The sequence below is a fragment of the Lepisma saccharinum genome, chromosome 15, assembly GCF_977018435.1.
Source record: "Lepisma saccharinum chromosome 15, izLepSacc3.1, whole genome shotgun sequence".
Lineage (NCBI taxonomy): Eukaryota > Metazoa > Arthropoda > Insecta > Zygentoma > Lepismatidae > Lepisma > Lepisma saccharinum.
In genome coordinates this window covers 12,811,148-12,832,358 of record NC_139243.1, presented here as the reverse complement: position 1 = coordinate 12,832,358, position 21,211 = coordinate 12,811,148, and the positions used below count along the sequence as shown (strand labels likewise).

The 21,211-nt window shown below is 37.4% G+C and overlaps 2 protein-coding genes across 3 annotated transcripts in view; one reads left to right on the top strand and one right to left on the bottom strand.

Annotated features, from left to right (window-relative positions):
* Positions 1–233: 233 nt before the first annotated feature.
* Positions 234–20,166, top strand: LOC145999598 (ketimine reductase mu-crystallin). 2 transcript variants are annotated; one of them, XM_083136645.1, is made up of 7 exons: positions 234–793; positions 4,244–4,394; positions 7,625–7,786; positions 9,132–9,324; positions 10,143–10,349; positions 16,773–16,869; positions 19,008–20,166. In XM_083136645.1, the coding sequence occupies exons 1-6, from the start codon at positions 528–530 to the stop codon at positions 16,838–16,840; spliced, it is 1,047 nt and encodes a 348-aa protein (XP_082992771.1). In that variant the 5' UTR covers positions 234–527; the 3' UTR covers positions 16,841–16,869; positions 19,008–20,166. The 2 variants fall into 2 exon arrangements, with proteins under 2 accessions (XP_082992771.1, XP_082992770.1); XM_083136644.1 differs by lacking the exon at positions 19,008–20,166 and having other exon boundaries at positions 16,773–16,985.
* The window catches only part of Arpc1 (Actin-related protein 2/3 complex, subunit 1A), a 36,769-nt gene continuing 33,218 nt past the window's right edge, over positions 17,661–21,211 (bottom strand). The window contains exon 10 of the mRNA XM_083136642.1: positions 17,661–17,835. Coding sequence (XP_082992768.1) covers positions 17,782–17,835 — 54 coding nt within the window. The 3' untranslated portion in view covers positions 17,661–17,781. The remainder of the gene's footprint in view (positions 17,836–21,211) is intronic.

The window sequence follows — 21,211 nt, the reverse complement described above, 5'->3', positions numbered from 1 at the left end:
TAGTCCAAACTGCAGGAGGCGCCACTCATTAGGGTTGCCAACCAACCCCCCCCCCGCCCCCCCCGCCCCCTTTTGTTCGAGAGATAAGAATAGCTGTGATGTTCAACTTTAAACTTAAAATCACATACTTGTTCCTATTTAAAATGCAAAATATTTACCCATAATTTTCAGAAAGGGTGCTTGGTGATGTTGATGTAAAAATTGTTGATCAACGATAAATTTATAATTGAAAGTAGATGGCAAAACTGTTGGCCATGCGCCAATGTTTACATCCAAATCCAAGAGTAAACAAACTTGCTTTTTCACTTCGCAATCATTTTATACTCCTTTACAGCTCTTGTTTTGGTGTGATTTGTATATTTATAAGAATATTGTTTATAATCTTGCAAATAAGTGCTCTTATGTTTAGTTTACTATTGTTTGTAATACCTAGTTGGCAAGAGTAGATCGTTACGATACCGGCGTAGGAAGTGGCAGTCAATAACTATTGCAAAAAATAATTTCTGTGCATATATTAGTGTTACATAATGGGAACTATATATTCTGTGTTTGTACGCTTTATAAATATTCTTCGAAATGCACGTCCTCCTGCCGTTGGGTACCAAGCGGCATCTGGTAGTTTTTCTACTTCTAGTGACAGAAAATTTCCAGGATCAGTGTATTTAACAGATGATGTAATATCTCAGCTCTTGGAATGGGATATGCTAATATCAGGAATTGAACATGGTTTAAGGGCTGTGTCAGCAGGCAAGGCAGTTCAACCCCCAAGATCTATGGTTCATATTCCAAAAGGGTAAGTGGATCAAATATTTGATTGTTGCTCAACATATAGGGTACTATTATAGTATAAGGGAAACACCTATAAATCATATATTTCGCACTTTTTTACATTGCTAACGTACTATTCTGCATTGCGGAACATTTCCTAAGGTGAAATAATGAATTTCTAACGAAAATAATGTCTATTTCTTACATTAACGAGTACTTACTGTTGTTCCTTATTTCCCACAAACCATCCACGGGTAGCCCCCAAAACCATTGATGTTAGCCCAAAAATTCACGATAGCCTCACGAACCATCACGGGGACAAGGTTTGCCTACTAGGTTAGGTTAGGCCTGTTAGGTGAGGTTCCATTAGCACTCCTTTCGTTCAATTTAGCATATACGAACAACATCGGCTTGTAGCAGTAGCAGTATCTCGTATTGTGGTCTCGTGCAGAAAGCAAATGGCGGCAGCAGCAATAGCGCGTTGGAAATAGATTTTCGTAGAAAACCACATGCATTCGCATTAAAATGGATCAAAACTACATTCCCGAACATCAACAATGCTACAGAAAATGATTTGCGTAAGTACTTTCTCCTGTAAATTTGAAGAAATCCGTCTCCGGTATAGTAAAGTGTTACCCAGAAAGCAAATGGCGGCAGCAGAAACAGCATGTCGGACAGAGATTTTTGCAGAAAAAGATAAAATGGATCAAAACTAGATTCACGAACTTCCACAACGCTACAGAAAATGATTTCCGTAACTCCTGTAAATTTGAAGAAATCCGTTTCCCTTTTACAATCAAAATTATTGGCGATAGAGGTCTTTGTTTGACAGATTTGCAATTTTACAAGCACTTATTATAATAACATTAATAACATGTGGCGCAACAGCCCATGAGGACCAGGGCTTACCAACTGACTGCCGGCCTCACTCCCACCTGCCGAGGTAGGAGATCATCCAACCGGTTACAGGGTGATGTGTGGTCAGCAGGACAACCCCCCCAGTCGTTCTTGTAGGTTTCCATGACAGAGTTATGCTACTCATTCTTAGTATCCCCCTAATTTCCTCACAATGAGTGGCCGGCCACCACCGGTCGAAATCTCAGGAGAAATGTTGTTACTGTTTTACCCCAGGTGACTCAAATCTGCACATATCCCATAACTGGAGCATGATGCCTTAGCATGGCGACAGTGCAGGACACAAGCAGTTATTAATATCCTTTCTTCAAACATCACACAAGGACTATGCCAGAAGGTGACAAACTCATCGATCAAAACTGAGAACTGTAAATGTCTGTTATATCGGAGACACATTAAAATCGGATATTTTGTGTTTCGGATGGTTCGTACTTACCAATTGTGTATTGCGGAACATGGTTGAAGGTGCCATTATGCTTTTTACACGAAAATAACTTCGATTTTTCACATTACGAGTAATTCTTTTGGTTCCTTTCTTCCGTTGCGGAACATACAATATGGCACGCACAGCTGTGGATCATCGCGCATCATGCTTTTGTTTTGTCGATTTGGAGTGGGTATGCAGTGTTTCCAACCTTCTTAACCGAAAAATACCTACTTTCGTGTTCATTATGTCATCACAAACCATTGGCGGATAGCCCCAAAAACCAATCACGATAGCCCCATGGACCATTTCTGGCAAGGTTAGGTTAGGTTAGGCAAGCACAGTTAAAAAAAAATCTCGTAAAAAAGGCATGTTTGGAAACACTGGCGAGACTGCGTGACTTTCGACGCTCGTGCCATCTGCAGGTACATAATCTTTGCACAAATGCAAGTTTATTATATCAAAAGTGCTTATTTCTTGTTGTGTAGCATTCGCCGGTGAGAAAATACCTCCACAAACTTTCAAAATGCTACAGAAACTCATTTCCGTAAGTAGTTTCTTCTGTAAAAATGAAGTAATGTGTCTCGGATATAACAGACATTTACCCTGAAAACAAACATGCATATCTCCGAAAAATCTGTTAAATTCTTTGGATCAATGAAAATCGTAGCTGGAAGTCACAAATCCACTACTTGACGAGTAAGCCAAATAAGATTTTCTATGCCATTGAGGTAATAAAAATAAAAAAGCAATTCAGTTTATTTCAATCCTTTTTAATCATCAGAATTATATTACGGGGAAATTCATACAACAGTGATCAGTGGTAGATGATTCATGATTAATTGTTTGGACCCTTACTGTAATTGCTTTATTACATAAACACAAATGTTCTATAGACTCATTCTGTCTTGGTCTTCAGAGTAGTGTATTTTTCTATGTGGTCATACATGTGGAGAAGGCAGTCAATATGAGAGGTCAGAACACAAACCAGATGGAAAAAGCAGAATGCCTTGTCTAGTACACTGTATAGAGGCAAATTGAAATGAAAAATACATGGCCATTACTAAATAACCCTCCCACACATTGTTTTCTGTTCCATTTTCCATTGTAACCGCTCATATTGACTGCCTTCCGGGATGCCTTCACTACAAGGTGATGATGTTACCACTATGCAAGAAATGAAAGTCATTCATAATTAATTTATTAGTACCCACGCATAATACAGTTTTGTATGAGTTTCATTTTTTGTTTTATGTCCACTTTATGCACAGATAAGCTAATCGGGACTGGACCTACAGTTAACCGGGATGCCTTGACTACAAGGTGATGATGTTACCACTATGCAATCAGGACAGCTTTCTATGAAAAACAACATAGGCACAATGGAATTCATTTATATAATCAGCTCCCTAACAACATCAAAACAATTGAATCCTGCAAATCTTTTAAGAAAGGACTATGAAAGTACTTGCTACAACGCTGCTTTTTCTCAACTGATGAGTATCTAATGAAGCAAATATAGCATCAATGTGATAGCTTATTATGTGGCCTCCAGTAAGATTTTTATTAAAGAAAAAAACAGGATGCATTATACAATAATGCCTCAGTATACTAGACAATGTTACTATAATAGGTTAATGAACACCAGTGTGCAGAGGCGGGCCTCCCCCGTGGCGCAGTGGTAGCGTCATTGCCTTGTATTCAAGGGGTCCAGGGTTTGATACCCGGTGGAGGCACAAGTGGTTCGGTTCCCACTTTAAACTGTAGGTCCAGTCCCGATTAGCCTTACTGTGCATAAAGTGGACTTAAAACACCAACTCAAACCACCAATCAAGCCAGTGTGCAGAGGCATTAATACAACCAATCAAACAAAAAATTTAAATCTCAATCCCAGCAATGTATTTCTCCAATAAATGAATTGTAATAGATTAATGTATATTTTCCATTATGCACCTTATACTCGTATTATAATACTCAATTGTAATGTTCAATTGAGGTGTCTGATATGACATCAGGTGAATGAAACTTAATCTAATGCATTTGTAAGCATAACTTATGTAATTTAAACATAACTTTTCCATATGATAATATTTTGAGCTAAAACAGTTATGTGTATAAATATATATTTTAATACAGAGTCTTGCTGACAATGCCAGGTTTCAGCCCTGACGACAAAGCATTAGCGTGCAAGCTGGTGACATCTTTCCCAGACAATGCAAAGAATGGGCTGCCTTCAATTATGGCAACTATTGCACTCTTCTGTACAGAAACGGGGAAGGTTATGGTGGTAAGTAGCTTGTTATAAAATCCTTAATCGAGTCACAAATAGACAAAAAAAATTGCTTACGTGTTTCATTGTGACATAAATGTATGGTGTTAAGGGCATGTAGGAAGGGTTTCTATCTTCAGATGCGAGGTTCTCCCCTAGGAGGCAGATTATCAAGCCTTCAAAAATCGAACTTCTTGAAAGTCAGTTTTAGCTCCATTAAGGTGAACTTTAGCTCTTTTATGCACACCAGGTTGGCAACACTGCTGTGGAGGGGAGGTTTGCCATTGGAGGCAAAGAGAAATACTATATTAAGTTCATGGAGGTATAATTTTTATTTGTTCATTTGGGAATATGAATCTCCCGATGGTGTAGAAATACACATGAACAGAAAGAGGATCCATTAAAGATTTTTCGTGGTTGTTGGGAAAGTTGAAATTGCCATTTGATTAGCCGTGACTTAAGGATTAAGTTGATTCTCCATGAGGAATACAGTAGAGTCTCGCTTATCCGCCATAAACAGGCCGGCAGAATGTCGGATAAGTGAAACTGTTGGATAATAGGGAGGTGTTAAGAAAAAGCCTATTAAACGTCAAACTAATGTTACACATTACGAACCTAATACAGTAATCATGTTTTACAACAATACAGAAAAAATTAACGCCACGCGGTAGAGTAGGGAAAAACTAAAAATAGACTACGCTCACGCTCTCAACTTACAGTTCTTGTTGCCGATTGATGACTTTTTTTTCCGGTGGTATGTCGGATAATACGGAATGTCAGATAAGCGAAGGTTGGATAAACGAGACTCTACTGTGCATGGGATTCTGTCAATACTTATTCATCATATTTTTCAAACATCATGTCTAGCTTAATAAGCAACATTAAATACAACTTCCACTTGCAACATGGAGAGAGAAATTCATACTCTCTTGTACAGCGTTTTTTTTTAGTAGTAGTAGTAGCAGCAGTGTCCATTCCGACGATATTGAAATAAAGGCATACCTGGTGAGAAACTGTCGCTCTTTGCCTTAAGAAATGTAACAGGCAAACGTGTTGGGTGCTGAACTAGCCCTCAGAAGTTCTGTTTTTCATTCTGAAGCATCAGTCACCACGTAAATGTTTTGTCTTTTTTCCTTTCATTTAATCATGCCAGCAATTACAAAGCCAGCGGTCCTAGGCTTGAATCCAGGACAAGGCATGGTTGTTTCATCATATTGGTTCCTTTTATCCTCATCATAGCTATCTAGGTAGAAAAGTGAAATAACCACATATTTCATCCCGTCATCATCATCCTTTGTATCATATTTTCTTATGTTGTGCCACGGCCCTCAGTGGCAGTGTGTGGTTAGCACAGCATACCGGTTCGAATCCCAGCCTGGGTATGGGTGTTCGTTGCGAGTGTCTCTTCAACAATTTCATCACACCATGTAATCACTCATCCTCATCATTGCAATTAACCAAAGTGCGAGAAAACAAAGCTAAAGGACAAAAATCAAATTAAATTATTTTGTCTTTTCCCTCCGTCTTTAGAATGATTTGGTTTATTTTACTTCGATTCCTGTGCCACTTTTGGCTAATTTACAAAGATGGGGATGAGTGATGAAATTGATGAATGAACACTCGCAAACTTCCATACCCAGGCCAGGATTTGAACCCGGGATGCCTGCCATCGTAGCACGTAGTGTTAACCACTCTGCCATAGGCGCTGGCTTCTCTGTCTTTAGAAATTAGGGGGTGATGCAAAAGTAATGGATTACATGAAAGGACAAACATAAAGGAAAATTTTTGCCAAGAGTTTAATCCATGTCCTTCAGTGGAGATATTGTGGGAGAAGTGGCATCATTCATCCTCATTATCATAGGCGCAGACTCCATGGGGCTTGGGGGGGGGGGCCTCGAGCCCCCCAAATATTAACGATGTGGGGGCAGAGCACCCCAAATAATTTTGTTTAAGATGATCTAATTATTTTGCTTCTCTTGTAAAGTTTACTCTGTATTGTGCCACATGAACTTAACTTTAAATACACTTTTAAAATTTTCTAGACCATCAAATTTGGGGGGTTGAGACCGCTAAACCATCAGCTTTGAGGAGGCTATGACCAGAGACAGCAAAACACATGACTTATTACTATATATTAAGTATGTAATTATGAGTATTGTTAAAATTTTTACTAAAAAGAGTTTCAAAAGACGATGTGCATGAACTAGGGTAGTGGATGGGACGTTCGGACTACAAATGGCTCTCACATGACATTCAGAACGAGGTCATTGATATATTAGGGAGATCTGTTTTGCGCTCCTTGGTAGCAGATATATATTAAAAGTCGGGAATATTTTGCTATTATGGTTGACGAAACTTGTGACATAGCCATCCGTCGACATTTAATATTCTGCATTCGAACTGTGAATAAAAAAATTGATATTTTTGAGGAATTCATGGGCTTTTATTAGGGGTGTGCAGGACAGGATCGAGACGGGAAAAATTTTCAATTTCCCGACTGAATCGGGAAATTTTCGAAATTTCCCGAAGCTCTGAAAATCTCGAATTCTACACGTCACTTTCACTTTAAGTGATTTCTGGATTAAAAACTAACAATTTACGATAAGTTCCAGAAATTGACAATGCAGAAAACGTCGAGAAATAACAAAATTTTAAAATGAGCATTCAGTATTTGCCGACTGCTCTGGATTCCGAAAAGTCGGAAAATCATTTCCCAAAGTCGGGATCGGGATGGGAAATTTTTTCCCCAATCCCGGTCCCGACTTTTCGGGATCCTGCACACCCCTAGCTTTTATGAGATTCCAAACACTGAGGCCAAAACTTAGAAAAGGGCGAGTCATTAATTAATTTATTTCAGTGATCAGAGCGCCCCCCAATAATTTTGACAAGTCGGCGCCCCTGCTCATTATTGTTGTATTTTTGTTATTTTACATCACTTCTCTGTCTCTTTAGGTTAATCTTGATGACAAGGATGAATAGTAATTAGATGAAATTGATGAAGGGGTACTTATAGTACCCATGCCCACCCCAAGAGTCAAACCTTGGTTCGTCAGTGGCAAAAGTGTCCATTGTCATTAATCCAAAACATAGAGAAGCAGCATTAAATAACTATATAGCACAAGTAACAGAAGATAAAAAGAGTTATGAATAATAGATAGGTTATTGAGGCATATATAAAATTTAATCCATGCTATGTTCTACACATATATGTTATCTTTGAAGAAAGCTAAGCATATTTATCCCCTCAGATGATGGATGGAGTAGAGATCACAGCACGAAGAACTGCAGCAGCTTCTGTGGTAGCAACAAAATACCTTCAGAAATCAACTGATATTCTTGCAATACTTGGTTGCGGAACACAAGGAACAAGTCATGCAATTGCACTGGATTATGCATTTAACTTTAAAGAGGTGGGATTTCATTTTATCATCTTTTATAGCTATAGTGGTGACCTAAGTATAAGCATAGCACTGAAACTACATATGTCTTGTATATATTGGGCAGCAGAGGTAACGACCTTTTCTTAACAGTGAATTATAAAATGAATATTGTCAAGATGTTTAAATTGAAACTGGTGTATTGAGTTTGTAATGTTTGTTTTCCAAATTCCCAGTGGTAAAATGGCCCTTTTAGTTAATGGGCAACATTGATTGCCAGACATAACGCTGCCCTAATTCTTTTTGTGGGATGCCCTTCAAATATCTTTGTGCCCGACCAAATCCCGAACCACTGGTGATTTGCAAGACAATTTAGAAAGAAATAACCGACAACCAAGAATTGTGTGATAAGGCTTAGTTGAGTGTGTTTGTTAGGGCACATGACTCTCTCACAAAAGAAGGGACAACATTGTGAACATTTAATGTAGAATAGTTAATATTCTTACTATGTAATTGTTGTGTGTATGACGTAATTATGTTCGTGTGGCATTAACTGTAATTTTTCTAACTGCACGAAATGTCTGTAATTATCACAAAAGATTTAGTAAAGATTACAAGCAACCGTAAAAGGGCATTGCATCTGCTGCATATTGTATTTCGATGTTTCCATAAAGTAAAATCCTCAAAGTATTTGGCGCATTGCATCTGATCCAGGGTCAGTTCCTGGGGTATGTGATCTTAAGTGGGAATTTTCTTTGTTAATACCAGGGGGGGGGGGGGGGTGTTACCCAGTACCCAGGAAAAAATGTGAGAGGATTTTAAAGAAGAGTCATAATTTTCAAAAATGCATATATGTGTGTGTGAGAGAGAGACATGTCTATTATCATTATTATTTCACCACTCTTTGACGATATGGAATTGAATGACACAATGCTGTATTAATTTTCTTGTTTCTGAAGTAAGACACAGAGTTGTGTTGCAACACATTAGGTGTTTCTATAGTTGCCTATACTTTATTATGCATTCTTGTCTGTCTGATTCCTCCTTAACTGTCTGGAAATCAGCCATGGCCGGCCTCCGTGGTAGAGGGTTATCACAGCATGCTGTGATGACAGGGGTCTCGGGTTCCAATCCCAGCCTGGGCATTCTTTGTGAGTGTCTCTTCATCAACTTAATCATATCATCACTCATCCTCATCTTTGTGAGTAGCCAAAAGTGGCAGAAAAGCGAAGTAAAATAAACCAATCATTGGTTGCTTGGTAGGCTTTGGATCTGAAATAACCGTTTCACCACATCAATAGGTTGGACTGAAAACCATAATTTTTATAACATATACAAGTTCAACATCCAGCAAAAGTAACAATATGTTATGTTGCAGATTAGAACTTGGAACCGCACTTTTAAAGGTGCCGAGACACTTGCAAATAAACTTCAAGGAATGGGGAAGAATGCTGTTGCATGTACGACTGGTGAGGAAGCAGTGAAAGATGCTGATGTTATTGTTACTGCAACTTACGCAACATCCCCTATCCTGAAACGAGTGTGGGTGAAACCAGATGCACACATAAATGGTAAGTTTCTACACTGATTTATAATTTAGTGAAGTATCCATGTTTGAGATGATGAGTTACTCGAAAATACCTGTGAAACTCAAACTTAATAATTCCATGAAATTTGGTTCCTGTTAATACAGTAGAACCTTGAGTGGAACTTGAGGGAGGAAAAAATCGAGGAATCAAGGATTTCAACTTACCAAGGTTCGAGTTATTGAGGGACAAAATCGCCGACTATTGAGTTATACTGTAGAGGTATAAAGTTTACTACACTTCGACTTATTGAGGTCCGTGGGACAAAAACTTCGAGTTATAGAGGTGATTAGAATTTAACTTCGACTCATAGAGGTTTTCCATAGTCTACCTTCAAGTTATTGAGCTCAAACGGCATCCCTTAAACTGTACAAAAATTCGGTTTATTTGAGTTGTTGAGGTTCGAGTTATCAAGGTTGCACTTTGGAACATGTATTTCTTTTAGTTATAAACATTTCTTGAAGTATAACCATATTGGATAATTTTTAAACAGTGAGTTATGTAGTTACGGGAACAAACGTTTAAAAAATTGGCAAGTAAAATTGTTGATATCGGGGCATCGACTAAAATTGTTAATATTGGGGCATCGATTTTTAAAAATTGTATTTACCAGCCCACAGTCTCCCATAGGTTGAGAACCGCTGATATACAAGTGCTGCTGTTTCCCTGGTCAAGATTCACAGCACAACATAAGCAGGCATTCCACAAAAGTATTATAAGTAAATGAAATGTTTTACACATCTCTTTTGAATAAAAATTTTTCTCTGTATACCAGAAACTGTTTCTAATGAAAGGTTATTTAGTTGTAGGAGCAGGAATTACCCATCATAGTGAGCTGGATGAAGAGCTGTACAGAGTTGCAGAGATCTACACAGATACAATGGATGGTGCGAAGATTGAGCTTAAAGGACTGGGGGACATGGGGGTCAAAATTGTTGGGGAAATTGGGCAAGTGATAATGGGTGAGATCCAGCCTCATCGAGACAGGATAACTGTTTACCACTCATTAGGTAAGTCAGACACGTATTCTTCGATTAACTTTATTACAGGTGGCCATATCCGAACCTTTGAAGATTCAGATATCAGATCCAGAATTCAGTTTGGATGACATATCCTGAATTCAAAATTTGGATATTGGATCCAGGATTTGAGATTTAGATATTGGTTGATTGACAATTTTTTTTACTTCATTTTTCTGCCATATTTTGGGCTAATTGCCAACACAAGTAGATGTTGGATTCAGGCTTTGAGTATCAGATTCATGGTTTGGAGCCAGGGTGGATAACAATCATGATTTTTGTTTAAAAAATCATTTTTTTATTATTTTTTTAAAAACCGCTTAAAATTGCTTGTATCGTTTTTGGCACCACACACACAGCTATATGTTTTTTATAGAAAGTGTTTTCTAGTAAACGGCCCTGTAAAATATTTGAACAGTTTGTATAAAGCAAATAAAAAAATATATATATGTTTCTGTTACCGTATATATGAACCTACTATGGAAATGTTTGTTGAGTGTGTTAAAGAAACTATAATAATTTCAGTAAATTTTTCTTCCAGTGAAAATATAACATTCTGAATGTACTCTATAATTGTAACTTAAAATATTTTTAGTCTTTGTAGCAGAATTTTGGCAATTTTGTAATGATAGTTTGCAAAATATCAGCTGACATGTTTATTAACACTTAAAGTGCTAATCACGTGTGTATATATACGGAGTTCCCGAACTTCTCTAGTGTGTTGATCATGTATAAACACGGAGTTGAATTCAAAATTTATTTCAACGGTCATTTGCCGTACATTTAAGCCAGTCTCACACGGTGGTTAAGTAGGTCCCCACTTCCCTACCCACCTCCGACTCGAAACTACCATAAGATTTATTACCTCTTCAGTTCGCGAAGGCAGCAAAAGGGGTCTCACACGATCCTTAAAATCGCATCTTTAAAAATGGCGACTACACAAACACGGCATACCACTTCGCACGTTTAGATGCTAATAACTGCTGACGTTTTGGGAAAATAATGTTTTCTCTTAAAAGAATAAGATAATAACATTGGCGCTGTTGAAAAATGTAGCATATGTAACCCCTGGCAGTGAATGTGAGTGTATGACATATGTTATTTCAAGTTGATATACCACTTTACGGACACACTAGCATAAAGTTGCATTACCCGTATATTACGATAGAAGTTGTATATTCTAATGAAACCCTTCTCATATGGTTTTGAAATATATCCTCCAATACCAACTAGTTAATTAAATTACGCAAACTTCACAACATTCAAAGTCTAAAAATTGTGGTGTTTACATTAACATTAAGTTACCATATTATATTTATATTTCATTGATACTTCTTTGCTCCAAAAATACTTATTGTGAAATTTACTTTGAACTAATTACAATTCATAACTTATATATGATTACAACACTAGCAGATTAATTTACTGCGATGCTACACACAGCACAGTCTATTTGTTACAGCCAGCCAACAAACCAGAGTGTACATATATGTGGCTCTTCAGTGTTTAGTTTACTTCAAAATAAAATAATATTCGCGTCTGTTGTGAAAGTAAAATAACTAGGGGTGTGCGGGACAGAATTTTTTGGGTTGGGGTGGAAAAATTTGCAATTTCCCGACAAAGTGGGGAAATTTTTGGGACAGGAAATGTTCAAAATTTCCCGAAGCTCTGGAAATCTCGAATTCTACATGTCATTTTCACTTTAAGTGATTGTTTTTGCATTTCTGTTTCAAAAACTAATGATTTTCAATAAGTTCCAGACATTTACAATGCAGAAAATGTCGAGAATTAACGACTTTTTAAAATGACCCGGTCCTGACTTTTTGGGATCTCGCACACACTCCTAAAAGTAACAGTATCTCAGTAGGAAATTTAGACATACGAACTATTTATTTAAAACAATAATAATTAGTAGACTCTTCAGACTTCACTCAACAAATAAAATATTCTCCCCCAATCATTAAGGCCGGCTTTAGACGAAAGCATTTACTTTAGCATTTTTGCTAGCATAAATGCTGTGTAAAAGCTTCCAAAAGTCTTATAGCAGATCAGATAGTACTCATACATTTCAAGTAGCTTTTTGAGATTACAATGTATAACATATACAGCATGGAAGGCACGACGAGTTACACCATCTATGTTGAGTGCACAGTGTTTACATTTGAAACAACTAAAGTATTCTTTCATACGTGTACAGTAAACGTTGTAATGTATGTATTTAAGCAGCGCCATTGTTTTGTACCTACTAACGTTTTACACGAAACGTTATTTCGATCGGTTGAATAGTTATCGGCTTTTAAAAATGTGAAGTGAGACATTGTTAAATCTCACACGGCCGCCATTACAACTGCACTCGTGATCTAGAGGTCGCTTCTGATTGGCTGTTTCCTACTTCAGCTGCCAGTGTGCTTCTTCATTCTGATTGGTAGTTCTGTGGTATTAAGGATGGATTTAGAGACTGTTTCTAATTCTATCGGGAACTGAATAGGAGAAAGCTCTCACACAATTGTTAAGTAACCAAGCTAGAAATCGATGGCAAAGTGAAGACGTACCTAACTGCCATGTGAGACTGGCTATACGGAGTTAGCAATCCTGAGTAATGTTTGGACATCATACTTCCTCATGCTGCCACTAGATGGTGGGCAAATGCTCATAACTGTTCTGTTCGCGTCGTTGTCTAATAGCGATGCTTGGTTCCCTTTTCTACAGTACCAGCGATTGTGCGGGGTGAGGGGCAATTTTTGCCAGTTTTGCCCCCGCACTATGCATCTTATCTACAAAGGGAAATATACTGTATTCCCCCCCAGTTTTGGGACGAGATCGCCGCCACTGCATATCATATATATCTTGTCAACTTCTTATTTTTAGTACATTTCATATCATTTATGATGAAACGTCCAAGGTAGCCATGTGGTTATAATGTAACATATCATATATCAAAATAAAGGTAAAGAATCAAACTTTTCAACAGTGTTTTTGAGATATGATTTTTTAAAAAGTAGTGAAAATGGTCAGCATTCTTGGGACGGAAAGCGACGTAGTTTAATAATGATGACACTATTTATGTTTAATGTGATTAGTATTTTGTATATTTTTCCCCATAAAAATTTTTGAATTTTAAATCAAGAGAAATGTAAGTGTGTTTATAGTTTACATATTACATTTCCTTTTGTATGAGCTTCACACCATCGGTACATACCATACTTACTCATGTATAATGTGCACTTTTTTCCAAAATTTTTGCCCCCAAAAACTGTGGTGTGTCTTATGCACGGAATAATTCAGACAGCCAACATGAAACCGTACAGGGTCGTTCCATGATTTTGAGACACTTGCATTAATTTTTCATGTTTACGGAACCTTATCATGTTATTATTGTTGTAAAGCTTGAATCTTGCAGTCTCTGAATATGGAAACAGTATTCCATACAAGATAATGACACTAATGTGAAATGCGGTTGAAATAAGTTCATCAAAAAAATGAAGAAACGTTCTGATTTTTATGGTACATATGGAAAGAGAGAAAAAAAAATTAAAATGTATTACTGGCCAAATAATATGACATAACCTTTCGGCGCCCAAGGCCATTTTCACATGTAAGCCTCTCGGTACCGAGCCGATTTTGAGCAAAATGCAGAGTTTCAATTAAATGAGTGTAGATCGGAGACTAATTGCCGTAGAGAGATGAGTGATATACCGTTGTACGCGGAATGAACCAGTGATTCAGACTATATGAAATTTATGCAAATTCGGCGTATATGTGGTGGGGGGGAGGGGGCTAACTCTCAAAATTCCAAAATTTCGGAAAAAAAAATTTGGTTCCCCCACCCTCCCCCCAAGAAAAAAGTACATGACAGTGTCGACATGCACATGGAAATGATCGCTGACATGTAAGGAACACAAAAATATTTGCATTATTATCATATGACCAATGTAACTTGAGTTGTACCCCCAAAAGAAATGATGGGCACGCCACTGATTCAAGCTTCAAAATGCAGTGGTACCTTGAAATGACTATAGCTCAGAAAGTAAATGCCCTAGAGATATGAAAGATATACCGTTGTACGCAGAATGAATCACAGATTCAGACGATATATAATTTATGCACATTCGGCGTATATATGGAGGGGGAAAGGGGTTAAATCCCCTCAAAAATACTTTTCTTAAAAAAAATGGTCCCCCCCCGAAAAAAGGCCAAAATGCAAAATTTATGCAAACTTGGCGTATATATGGAGGGGGAAGGGAGAAAAACCCCAAAAATTATTTTAAAAAATTGTCACTTCACCCAAAAAATGTCCTCGCACTTGGGCACAAAACGACACCTACGCATAACATTCACGGACGAAAAGCTAGAACACAGTGAAAAATGAGTGGCAATTCTTGCAGCTGCTTGAAATTCTATTTTTAGACAATGCAGGGTAACCCCTGTTGCAACTTGTGGACACTTGTGCTAAAAAAAAAAGGTTTCCTTCAGCGTGCTTCGAAATTCCATTCTCACAACGCAGATTCAACAACCAGTCTTCCCCCTCCCTGCACCCCCTGCATGCACCCTCACGGAAAACTTTCATTTTAACATCGGATACTGATAAACAAGGTTCCTTCGAATGCAGTTAACAGACGGGAGTGAAAAGCATTGCTTTAGAACAACAAAGCCCGTCTTCCTTTATTGGCAAAAATTTGACGTTGAAAAGAGCCGCAAAAGAGAAGTACCTTTTCCCGCCTTTTCCCCTCCATTTTCATGAAGACAAAAAAAAATGCAAAAAAACATTTCTGTTAAATACATTTGTTAGGAACAATATAAAAAAATAAAATCGAAATTCTAGCCAACAATAGAAAAGTTATAACGTAAAAACTATGACCTTGACACAGCATCTCGATCGAGATGCTTGGGACAGTGAGGGTTACATTTGGGTATCTCGTTCGAGACGCTTGGGCAGCAAAAGGTTAATGGAAGAAATCTTGTGCTGCTAACTGCTATTTGGAAGGTCGTCCTGAATGTGCCTCGTATAAATGTTACATTAGTCACAGAAAGAAAAAGTATATATTTTGAAAAAGAAGGAATGATCAATTGAATAGGTATGACATCATTCACTCTTGATCAGCATAGCAACAGATTTACAACCTACAACTAAAAAAGCCATTTCTTGAAACTGGATTGTACTGCGCATTATATACGAGATATAATTTTTTGTCACTTTTACCTATCCAAAACCAGAGTGAGCATTATACACGCACGCACACTATACAAACGTAAATACGGTATATTCTGTTTCCTTTCTTTTTCTTTCTTAGAGCCTAATAAACACCATTAAATGATTACAAGATTAATGTACTTTCATGAAAAGTGATTATGATATCTACAAAATCCTTATATTCTATTCCCTTCATTTTACATATATACTAACACTTTCGAAGGTATACTATATAAAGTTACATTTTAATCACACATACCATCCACTACTTTGTGGGCATCCTGCGCATGCAACATGCACAATTTTCATTTGAATATCCCAATTTTTGGTTCCATGGCATTTGCTGTAACGGTTGTGTTTCCATCACTGGGTATTACGTCACACAGACACTGTTTCTGCTGCATTCCCATCATCTGCAGAAGCAAGTTCAAAGTACCTCATGCAGTAGTCAGAACAATGGGTTACCTTTTATTTAGGTTAACATCAGTATTTGAAGTGTTATGGGAAAAACAGGTATGTGATTTTTCTACTGTTTAAGTGAGGTAATGGTGTTCCAAAAAAGTGACAGAGAGCAGGAATGTGTAGGGCCTTCAAATCCCCCTATGTGCCTTCATGGCACTGTGCAACAGGGAAGTTAAAATGAAAAATACATCATGGTGTGTATAATAATGTACTGCAGTTATATGAAAATTGTGGCTCAACCAGGAATGAAACCTGGGTTTTTGGAATTACGTGCCAGTTCTCTGCAACTGAGCTACCAAGCCAACCTGTGGCCTTAAAAAATTTTCACAGCTTATTCAGTTCAAGAAATTATTGTATAGCTGCATAGCTCTTCTTGTTTTTTGCTGCAGGAAGAAGTAGAAACAGAACTTCTCCATACCATACTGCCACACATGCCGGCCCCCGTGGCGGAGTGGTTAGCATATCATGCTACGACGCCACTGATCCACAGTTCGAATCCCAGCTTGGACATGGATGTTTGTGTGTGTCCATTCATCAATTTCATCATGTCATCACTCATCCCCATCTTGACAAATTAGCCAAAAGTGGCACAAAAAGCAAATCAATCATATTGCGACACTATTCCATAAGGAAATTATGTTGAACAGAAAATAATTACCATACTTACCAAGATTTGTGTACTTTTTACTTGTAGACATTTTGTAATAATCAAACTGTGTTCAGGGATAGCGTACAGTTAGATTTATTCTTATTTGTTTTAGGAATGGCTGTGGAAGACGTGATTGCTGCAAAACTTGCATATGAGGAGTACAAAAAGCGACAACACTGATGAAGTATGTAGCATATGAATATGAACAGGTAATATTTATTCAGCATTAATTCGGGTTGAACCCATACCACTTTGTGTATATACCAGTGTAAAACTGTAACAATTAAAAGTTGTTCAAAATATTGATTAATATTAGTGTGTAAATATTCCAATCCAATTATTTTCATCACAAAATCAAATCAACATTGCCATCAGCTCAGCTGTAGCATTAATTATTAAAACAAGCATATATCATCATGATGAACATGAAAAAAGGAAATTTATCACTGATAATTTTACGGAGCCTGCAAAATGCATAACTTTCATTATTTTTTGCAATTAGTGGGACAAAATGGATTTTGTAATTAAATGTTTCTCTCATGTCAAATGATGGATATTCTAAAACAAATCTTTGGTAGATTGCTATGGTGTAGTTCAAACATTTATAAATATTGTGAACTACTTTGAGTTGTTACAATTTTCAAGTCATATTGTTGTGATGACGAGATTAGAAATAACACTGATGTTGGATGAAAATATTTCACTGAAGGTACCATCCCAGTATTCGCCTGCTGTAACCAAGGAAAATCACAGAAAGACTTATGCTCACATGAAGCAAGCATACGTGAAGGGTCTTCGACAATAAAAATTAACAAAAAGAATGAAATTAAAACATCATGCAGATGTAATAATTAGAGATAAGAGTCTTGTTTTTGTAATGTATTTTCATTGTCAAAGTGGGCGGTATATGAATAACACACAACTTAACGGGCATACACAAATTTGCACCAATTTAGTATTATTCTGAAATTATCGAAAATATAAAACAAAAGAGAATAAGTTTCAAATTCGTAAAATCTTCATTTCACATAACCAGCATAATTACATGTGCATTAACAGAAAATAATATAAGTAAAATAAAAGAAATAAATCTGCCGTCTTTCCAGTTAATTGTCCAGACCTCATTCCACTAGATTATTTAGTCTTGTTTTCAGTAGTGGGAAATCAGGCTTCACCTGTTGTGAAAATAAATGGATTATTTCTTTCATATAAGATCAGTTGCATTTGACACAAAAGCTGGTGCACGAGTTGCATAAAAGCTTGTGCAGGAATTCAGATGGCAGTGGCAAGCATGAAAGCACACAGAACTAAAAATAATTTACACATATTCATTGCTATTTTTTTTTTTTTTTTTTTTTGCAGGTTTTTGCATAAAAGTTGTATAATATAAATTTTCAATGAATTTGAAGGACAATATTAAATGTTATAACTAGGGCTTTGAAGTTGAGGAAAAATCCTTTTTTTTTTTCCTAGTGTCCGAAGACGAGGCCCAACATAATATATGTTCATTTCGGGTCATTGTAGGCGTTTTTTGGCTTATTGGTCTTTTTTTAGCCTTTTTTTTAGGTCTTAACAGCCCTTTTTTTTTGCAACTTCACCTTCTTTTGACTAAGCTTTTACTGCGCATTCTCACTTCGAATCGTCATCAGTTCATCACCTCTTAAACATCCTTTCTGTAGTAAGGAAATATATTTGGTTAGGCCAAATATGGTTTTTCAAATTATGTTAATCTAAAAAATATATAATGTCTGAAAGAAGATGCATTTCATTCATATAGTTTTCTCGCACTGTGTGTTCCATACCACCAGAATTTTGTATTTTTTTTATTCATTAAATGTGTAGCCTAATTAAAACTGAAGCTATTAATTAATTTGGATCACATTTATCCGTCCTTTTTTTGATATTTTTAGTTTTTCTTTTTTTTTTTGGCAATTTATAGGTCTTCAACTTCCTAGCCCTAGTTATAACAGTTGTTTAATATAGTGTGTATTGGTTCTTTCCAACATATTAAGCTCAGTTTGTAGGGCATCAGTTTAACACATAGGAAACAGGTTTGATACCTAGGGTGGGTGGGAACTTTTGTGCTGGCTTAAGTGGCTCTGTCAGTTACTCAGCCTTGCACCAATAGGTACACCATAGAAAACATTTGTAGTCCCGCCACTATACCAGCCTTTATGGCATGGGTGAAATGTACAGGGGAGACTTAATCAAATGATTGGTACTCTGATCACCCTGCCCACCCACAGCACATGTTGTCATAATGTAACAATGCTTTCATTTACTTTTTAACCAGTTTCAGTGTTTCATGCTGAAGAATTCCAGACATATTTTTTTTCATTCTGTTTAGGAAGAAGCCGACCTCTGTGGCAGAATGGTTAGCACAGGGTACTATTGCAGCCAGGGTCCTGGATTTGAAGCCTTTGTATGGGTGTTCTTTGCAAGTGCCCCTTCGTCATATCATCACCCACCCTCACCTTCGTGTTTAGCCAAAAGTGGCACAAAAGCAAAATAATCAATCAATGTTAACAAAAAAATCAATAAAACATTACAGTCACAATACCCTTATACAGTTGCAGAGCAAACTTTTCAGTCTCAAGTTATCATAACTGATTGAATAGTAAACAAGCAGTTGTTTGGAATGGACCCCATTATGAGCAGGATGCCCTATTTAGTCATGGGTCGTAGTCATCCTGAGTTTACAAGGGGAAATGTAGTTTCCTGTGGCACAAATGTATCATGTGAATTTCTTTTATCCTGCATTGTAGATACACAGGGATGTCCTACCTTGCCTTTACACCATCCTCCCCAGTACCCATTGATGAAGGTGCTGAGAGAACCCTAAAACTGTTTAGGCTGGGTGAGAGACAGAAACCTTCCTGCCTGACATGATTCAACCTGGGAATTGAACTGGGGTCTCCTGTGTACCAGTAGCTGAACCATAACAGCTCTATATAATGTACCGATTGTAATACAGTGGAAGCTCAATTTTATGTTTTGCAGAGGAACAAGGTGAAAAATTTAAGACATAAAAATTTAACGTTAAATTGAGGTTTCACTGCATATTTAAACTTTTCCGCATAATTTGTGCATGTTAAGTATGGACATAAATTTACATAAATTGTTAAACTATAGCATAAGCTGTGATATGTGCACTTTGTGAATATTTCTAATTTGTACATTGCTACAAAAGGGTGTATTATTATTATTATTTTGTAATACATCAGTTTGAAAAACACACTATAAATGTTCAAAATTATATTTTCAACACTTAAGAAAATTTTTAAAGAAGTTCACAATCTTCAACACCAAAAGCTGTGGGAGAAGCTTCAAATTGCATCAATGCACTGTGATTATATACAGTCAACTCTCGATTCTACGACCCCGGGTATAACGACCCTCTCGAAGTAACGTTCCTTTTCCCGGGAACCGTGAAAAATTTAGAAAAAAGTTGAAAAATTTGGAAAAAAAAAAGTTGAAAAATTGAAGGAAATCGGCCGAAAAATGCGTTGTTTCTTCCTCCACTCATTCCCTTTACGAGCGCTCTACTGCTCACAATTAGGTCTGAACTAAAAATAGACACCACCACACCATGCTTGAGTGATATCCAATAGCACTTGACCTCTGCCCTCCCCTCCCTCAAGCGCACCAATGTTACCCCGCACCAGACGGCCGCTACCCAACGTGCCAGGCTTGCTCTTGGATACGCGAGAAAAGAAGATCGAATGTGCTTGGATGTTATTTTAAATCGACTTGACTTGTTTCCTTGTCCTAAGAGCTGCTTAAAACTCGCGGAGAAGGGGGGGAGCAGCCTGGAATGACTGCTGGACTTGCAGACTTTGCCAGTGTGTATGGCAGGTCAAGCTCTTTCATCGATAAATACACCACCTTGAGAGATAAGATCGCAGGAATGTTCGAAAATACAGATGCGTGGTGCCTGGAAGTCTGGCCCATCTGTCCAGCTCTGACCTAGAGTTCAGCAGGTTCCCGTGAGTGAGCAACTCTCGGCCTTGTAGACAACAACTTCCGGTAACAGCTTTCATTCAAAAAGTGTTCTTTGTTTCCTGCAACACTTCATAAAAAAGCGAAACTTTTAGAGATAATCAAAACCACATTGGTGAACGAAAGATCGTCAAGCCGCTTAATGCGTTGTCATCCAGGTTTCCACAAAAGTTTACTTCGATCTTACGTGCATCATAACTCCTGTTTCCCACTTCATACGTTTTCCTAATTGTGTCGATGTCGTAATATCTGCCAAAAAAGTGTTCCGTTGGCTAACTGACTTCTCCCTCTTTTCCTGTCAGCAAACGTAGGGGGGGGGGGGGGGGCACGATGCAGAAGGTGGAAAAGGACCCACCCCTCTTCCTTTCCTTTGACGTCTAAAATGGGGCAACCAGTTCTGGATATATTCTTGAAACGAACAAGTAATAAAAAAAAGTGACCCAACTCCCTTTCCCCAGCTCATTCTCCGCCACTGGTGTGCACAGCAATGTTGATAATTGCAGAATTATTGGTTTTTTTTTTTATGCATAGGAAATATTGCCCCTATTATTG

What these genes read in the sequence shown, in the direction of transcription:
- LOC145999598 (XM_083136645.1), top strand. Translation starts at nt 528, where the DNA reads ATGGGAACTATATATTCTGTGTTTGTACGCTTTATAAATATTCTTCGA. An exon ending in ATGGTTCATATTCCAAAAGG is followed by an intron (nt 794 to 4,243) that starts GTAAGTGGATCA and finishes ATTTTAATACAG; the next exon opens with AGTCTTGCTGACAATGCCAG. An exon ending in AACTGTTTACCACTCATTAG is followed by an intron (nt 10,350 to 16,772) that starts GTAAGTCAGACA and finishes TATTTGTTTTAG; the next exon opens with GAATGGCTGTGGAAGACGTG.